The sequence below is a fragment of the Stegastes partitus genome, unplaced genomic scaffold, assembly GCF_000690725.1.
Source record: "Stegastes partitus isolate 25-593 unplaced genomic scaffold, Stegastes_partitus-1.0.2 Scaffold241, whole genome shotgun sequence".
In the NCBI taxonomy this organism is placed as follows: domain Eukaryota; kingdom Metazoa; phylum Chordata; class Actinopteri; family Pomacentridae; genus Stegastes; species Stegastes partitus.
In genome coordinates this window covers 222,383-228,780 of record NW_007577972.1, presented here as the reverse complement: position 1 = coordinate 228,780, position 6,398 = coordinate 222,383, and the positions used below count along the sequence as shown (strand labels likewise).

General features: G+C 38.7%; 1 protein-coding gene across 6 annotated transcripts in view; it reads right to left on the bottom strand.

Moving 5' to 3' along the window:
• The window catches only part of tbrg1 (transforming growth factor beta regulator 1), a 14,831-nt gene extending 8,975 nt beyond the window's left edge, over window positions 1-5,856 (bottom strand). The window contains exons 1-9 of one of the 6 annotated variants that reach the window (XM_008281674.1): window positions 5,792-5,856; window positions 5,222-5,359; window positions 4,402-4,459; window positions 4,151-4,233; window positions 3,788-3,824; window positions 3,353-3,415; window positions 2,567-2,788; window positions 1,627-1,697; window positions 1,144-1,385 (exon numbers count right to left, since the gene is read on the bottom strand). In XM_008281674.1, coding sequence (XP_008279896.1) covers window positions 1,144-1,385; window positions 1,627-1,697; window positions 2,567-2,788; window positions 3,353-3,415; window positions 3,788-3,824; window positions 4,151-4,233; window positions 4,402-4,459; window positions 5,222-5,340 — 895 coding nt within the window. In that variant the 5' untranslated portion in view covers window positions 5,341-5,359; window positions 5,792-5,856. Of the gene's footprint in view, window positions 1-1,143; window positions 1,386-1,626; window positions 1,698-2,566; window positions 2,789-3,352; window positions 3,416-3,787; window positions 3,825-4,150; window positions 4,234-4,401; window positions 4,460-5,221; window positions 5,360-5,584; window positions 5,688-5,791 lie in introns of those variants that run through there. The other 5 variants (XM_008281672.1, XM_008281675.1, XM_008281676.1 and 2 more) reach the window with 5 other exon arrangements.
• Window positions 5,857-6,398: the final 542 nt, after the last annotated feature.

The window sequence follows — 6,398 nt, the reverse complement described above, 5'->3', positions numbered from 1 at the left end:
GGTATCGGAAATCAAAAAGAGGTATCAGTCCATCCCTAACAAACACCATGGGAATGTCCAGCCATCATATTGCTCCGGAAAGAGACGGGTTCTGTGTCCCAGAGACTAACATGTTTTGGTGCAAAATGTGCATATCAACACCAGAACAAAAGTGAAAGATCTTGTGAGGATGCTGGCTAAAGCTGGTAAAGAGAGTGTCATTATCCACAGTGAAACGAGTCCTGTACTGACATGGGCTGAAAGGCTATTCGGAGAGGAAGAAGCTGTTGTTACTTCAACAGAAAGCCAGATTACAGTACGCAAATGCACACGGGGCAAAGACCTTAGGTTTTGGAGACATGTCCTGTGGTCTGATGAAAATAAAATTGAACTGTTTGGCCATAATAACTATTGTTATATTTGGAAGAAAAAGGAGGACGCTTGCAAACCTGAGAACACCTTTCCAACTGAAGTACAGGGGTGGCAGCATCATGTTGTGGGGGTGTTTTGCTGCAGGAGGTACTGGTGCACTTTACAAAATAGATGGCATCATGAAGAAAGAACATTATGTGGAAATATCACAGCATCATCTCTAGACATCAGCCAAGAAGTTAAAGCTTGGGCCGAATGGGTCTTGCATTTGGACAATGACCCTAAGCATACCACCAAATTAGTTACAAAGTGGCTTAAGGACAACAAAGTCAATGTTTTGGAGTGGCCATCACAAAGCCCTGCTCTCAGTCCAGTAGAAATTTGTGGGCAGACTTGAAAAGGTGTGTGCGAGCAAGGGAGTTTAGAAACCTGCCTCAGTTACACCAGTTCTGTCAGGAGGAATGGGCCAAAAGTCCAGCAAACCATTGTGAGAAGCTTGTGGAAGGATACGCAAAACGTTTGACAGTTTTGGGTATCTAACAATGGCACTAAGGAAATGTATGTAAACTTCTGACTTTGAAGAAAGTAATACAAAATTCTCTAAATAATTCTCCCTCTCACTATTGTGGCATTTAGCAAAGAGAAAGTATGTTGGTAATCCTAACTGACCTAAAACAGGAAAAGTTTAGTCACATTTAATGTCAGATCGTGAGAAAAAAAAAGGTTGTATGTCTTTTTATACAGTGTATGTAAACTTCTGGTTTCAACTGTGTACTTGATCATAACACTCACGTTCTTCCTTTCCATTCTCCCTCCCTCGTTCTTTCCTTTCCTTCTTGGGTTTTTTAAGCAGCCCTTCCTCCCCAGTTGACACCACTGATGTCAGGTTATGAGACCCAGACATGCCTGAAACCCCTGCAGGACCTGAGGTTAATGCCACCGGTGGCACAGGTGGATGACAGCTTGAGCTGGGTGTTGGCAGCATCTCTCCCTCTGACACAGACTGGTACTGCAGCAACGACTTCAGCAGGAACCTGGTAATGAAAAATTATTAGTATTAGTAAAGCAGGTGTTATGATATCAAAACTATGCTAAAATGGTATCTGAGAATAATAATGTTACACTATGCAGCACTAGAAAAACAAATTCATCATATGTAAGAATTTAGAAAAACAAAGACAAAGGGACACAGCTATATAGATCCTTGTGAAACACATCAGTTGCCCAGTTTATTTATTTTTATAACACCCATATAGGTCAAACACCTGGACATACCTGCGTTCCTCCTTTGCTCTCAGAAACTTCTCTTCTAAGTGAGCAACTTCATCACAGAGAGATGCATTCTCCTGTTGGCAAGACAGTGTTACTGCACTGAAAAGAACTGAACTGAACCGAACTAAGGCCAGGCTCACATTAAAAGACGTTTGGACTACCATTGTTTCACCACTCCTGACAATTGGAGAAGAATCTGCACTAAGATGCTAGTCTTCAAACAGTGTTTCACCCAGATAGATTTCATATTGTCAGGAATTTACAGATCCAGTCTCAAACCTTCCTGAGCTGCTCACAGACCCATTGGGGCTGCCCTGATTAATGTCAAACATGTTTGATATTTATAGTGATGGTTACAATTATTACACTTGCCTCCGGAGCAGCGGACACTGTTGCCAAGCAACACTAAACATTCTAGCCCTTGAGGCTAATGTTAGTATCACATATTAAAACTAATAATTCAAATCTTTCCTCCTTTTGTTGCTAAAACGTATACAACCAGTGTTGATTGCATCTTTCCAAATATTTCATACTGACTTGTTTAGCTTTTGTTACAGAAAGTTGTTAAACCACAGACTTATTTTGTTTACATTTGTGTCCATATGAGAACACGTGAGGCGAAGCACTACTCCCTGTCCCTGATTGCTCCCTATGGCACAATAATCTTAACAGAATATTGTATTATGTGATGTGCCATTATTTTCCATTTTGTAGTGTATGCATGTCTGGGATTAGAGAGAAGAATATCTGTATATCTAGCTCAATTTCATACTACATTACGATTGTAAAACTCCTGTAGTGCGAGTCTGGCCGAAACTAATAACAGATTATGTCTGACTGTATATTTCATTTCATTGCTGTCTAGATGACAAGACAATTTTTTGGTAATGTCTTATATGTATGATGTAAAACAATAGTTTCCCCAGATACATGGATTACTTACAAATATCATAGCACGAGCAGCTTTGCGCAGCCTGAGGTACTTGAGCCTGTACTTTTCGTTCTGGTTTTTTCGTGGACCTCTCTTCATCTTGGCCTTATGCTCAGAGGAAGTGGTGGGAGTAGGGAAGGCGGGCAACGAGGCACCTGAGCCAGAACTGGTATTCTGCTGAGGAGAGCCGAGGAAAGACTGCACAGTGAAGGCCTGAATGGTCTGCTGCCGCTCCTCATCAGTGTGCAAAGAGACAAGAGGAGAAGACAAAGCTCGAGATCTGTATGTATGAACCAAAAAAACCTGAGGCTAATGTTTATATTGCCTTCAAGATGGTGAAATGCAGACAGAAAAAATAACACTGATGCAGCTGCTACTTAAAGTGCTGTATGACAGACAATGAAAGTTACTGAAAGCACAATGTACACGGACTGCTGAAGATTGAAAAAATTCATACAAAGAAATTATTTCTGCTCTGAATTTATTTCAGAACTCCTCTGGGAGTGTTTAAATCCTACACGCCTTTGCAATTAGTAATCCAACACGGCTCAAAGATCAGCCAGATAGCACTGAATCTCTACAGAAAAGCACTGTGCCTACCACATTTCTGTCTACACAATAGAATTATAACGGGCAGTGATATGTATCCAACTACCCCTCTGGGCCTAAATCTTTTGTGAACAAGCCTCAGTATTTATCCACAAAAAACAGAATGGCATACAAAGTCAACTGAATTCTCAGAATCTAATAACATTTAGGTTTTGTATGAAAGCAGCATTAGTACCCCAGAGAACTCACCAGCAGTGCAAAGACTCCATTTCTGTTTTCAATCCTCTTGAATCTCCTGCTGCCTTTTTGTGTCTGAAACATAATGTGAGACTGAGGCCAAATGCAAGGTTCTGGAAAAGCTAAATTTGATTTCTAAAAGCTGCATGTCAATTTAGATTAATTAGATGTCAGATTCATTTCAATCATTATGAACAAGTTACAGCAAGCTTAAGGCTTGTGCAAGTGAGCACAGAACATTCTTTGTTCCGATTGCAGCATTAAAATATCTGTCTTCTAAAAGTTGTAAATAAAAGGTCAAAGAAGCAGAATGGGAAAACATGGAGAAACAAAAAGATACTGACAGAAATACAAATGACACATGTACCACTAAAGTATTGAAGGTGTAAGTTATTACACTCAACAGCAGAGGTTGCTGTCAGCCTGAGTCTGAAACGTCCTCCTTACCTCACGGTACATGACAGCTTCCAGGCTTGATTTTGCACTGTCAAGAAAAGAACAGCAAGGTAAGCAGAGTCTAGATGTAGATTCAGGCATTAAAAACCCTAGTGCAAGACACTGACCACTCATATCTCTCCTCTTTAATGATTTGCCTAAGGGTAGAGCAGATGTCTGGTACAAATTTGATTTTCATGAACTTGTTTTGGTACTATTCAGCTGTAGCAACCAACATTATCACGGAACAAAAACAAAGTAAATCTTTTTAAATTCAAGAGACTGATAACGAATACTGTTATTTTAGGATATGTCTTCAAATATGTATAAATAGTTCATATTGTTATGTGTAGTAAAGTGAGGTGACTGATGTACTTGGATTGCACAAGTCCTCTGTCGATGATTCTCTGTTTAATCTCCTTTATGTGCATGGGGCGTCCAGCTTCCTCCAAGACAATCTAAATGAGTGAACGAAAAAACCAAAGTACTTGTTGAAAAAATTCATAGCAGGCAACAGTGGCCAGTGATACAGATACCAAATCTAATCAAATATGTCATGTTTTAAAACAACCTAAGTAGACCAAAGTAAAGTACACCACACTGAAATATGATGATTAAGCAGATACCTGTGCAGCATCGAGCCATGTAAGGTTTGGTTTCTCTGCAATTTCCGTGGGTGGTTCGCTACAAAAAGAAAAATGCATTGTTACTCATAAAATAAAACATAAAGCATATATTTATCCATACTTTAGTAAATAGTAAAGCTGTATTTTGCATGTCTTCAACAGCAATAATGCCAGGGAAGTCACCAAATTAAGAGACCCAACAATAAAAGAACAGAAAAAAATTATACAGTCCACAACTGCAAAGCACCAGAGTTGTTTGGGAGATACTCTGGCACTAAATCATGGTGTCAGATCTGATCTGTATTTTGATTTGATTCTCTGCAAGCACAAAATTACACCAACTGATCACATCAGTTTTGATTTCAGCACATTCATAAGTTAGAACTTTGTTAACCCCAAAGAAAATTCATGTGCCAGGTATTGCGAAGAAAGAAAAAAAAAGAAGCAGTAGTATTAGAATAAATGCACTGCCTATTGAAACAGCATCAGCAGCCTTATAAGTACAATACATTAGGGAAAAAATAAATTAAAAAAGTAAGCTAAAACAAAACTAGAACAGTGAGAAGTAATACTGGCAATCATCATTGCTCATGATAATGGAATAGTGCACATGATACTGAAGCTAAAATACAGAACATGCTATTGCCAATTTAATATAACCTAATTGGTTTGAAGTGATAATGCTGATTTGATGGTCCGTTCTCAAGAATACTCTAATTTAAAGTATTAATACAGGCAGAGTCCTATTTGTTCTATACTCAGTGGGTCTGCAGTGGACGTTGCTACAGTGGAAAACTGTAAAGGAACTTTTTTGAACAACCTCTCCAGAGTTTCTGAGGTCCCAGATAGACTTGCAATGCTGTCCAGGGCAGGAAATAGGGAGTAGTTCCCCTGTCCGTCAGCTTCCATTTCAGATTCAAACGTGTTGAGAGACTCCATGAAGGACAGGGACGAGCCTCTAGGAGGAGAAACAATAACAAGAAAGTCATTACATGATAGTGTTTCTGTCTACAGGTATCTCATACACAACATTAACACGCAACATTAAGCCTGTAGGCAAGGCGAAACACAGAAACCTGTAAATAGTGTTTCAACTACAAACGTAACACTTGCTAATTACGCACAGCTTCTAATAACATTAATATACAAGGGTAAGAGTTGGCTAAAAGCAAAACAGCCATACCTACATGAAACGGCAGCAAAACCACTTCTTTCAGTTCGTGCTCCCGAATGCTAGTTTCCGTGTCAAGCGGAAACTTCCTCAGTCGCTTTGTTTACATACAGAAAGGCTAAATGCTAACAGCTAGCAGCAGCCTCTGTCCTAAATGTAGCTATAACACAGAGCGGTGCACAGAATGGATACTTCAGTAATGTGGTTCAAAATACTTACATTTTAACGTTAGCATAACAAATAGACAGACCAGCATAAATTAGTGAAAATAATATCCACGTTGAAAAAAAGGAGATCGATAGAGGAACGGAAGGCAGTGTTTCACATCGAACATTTTTACCAAGAGGACGAACTGGATATCCGGTACAGTATTCGTAGATTTTAAGCTACATGCAGTTACAAACATATACTGTACGCAGTCTATGGTTAGAAATGTGATGCATTTTTAAAACTACAAGTACAATAGGAAAATAAAAATTGTGTGTTGCTTGTATAATGGACTTGTTGGGTTAAAAAAAAAAAGAAGAAGAAGAAGAAAGAAAGAAGGGAAGAAAGAAAGAAGGAAAGAAAGAAAGAAAGTTTTAACAGTATAAAATGGGCCAAATGATACACTGCAAAACATCTAACGGATTTTTTGTAGAATTAATTAATCTTTTCTTATTAACTTAATGTACATACAGGTTTGTGAATTTTAAGTTTGAATTTATTGAAAGGACAGCCCCATAAAGAGCAGCTGAAGCCATTTGATATCTGATTAGTTAATGCACTTATGAACTGAAACTTAAAACCATTAAAATAAGAAAATAACAATCATATGCAGCAGCAA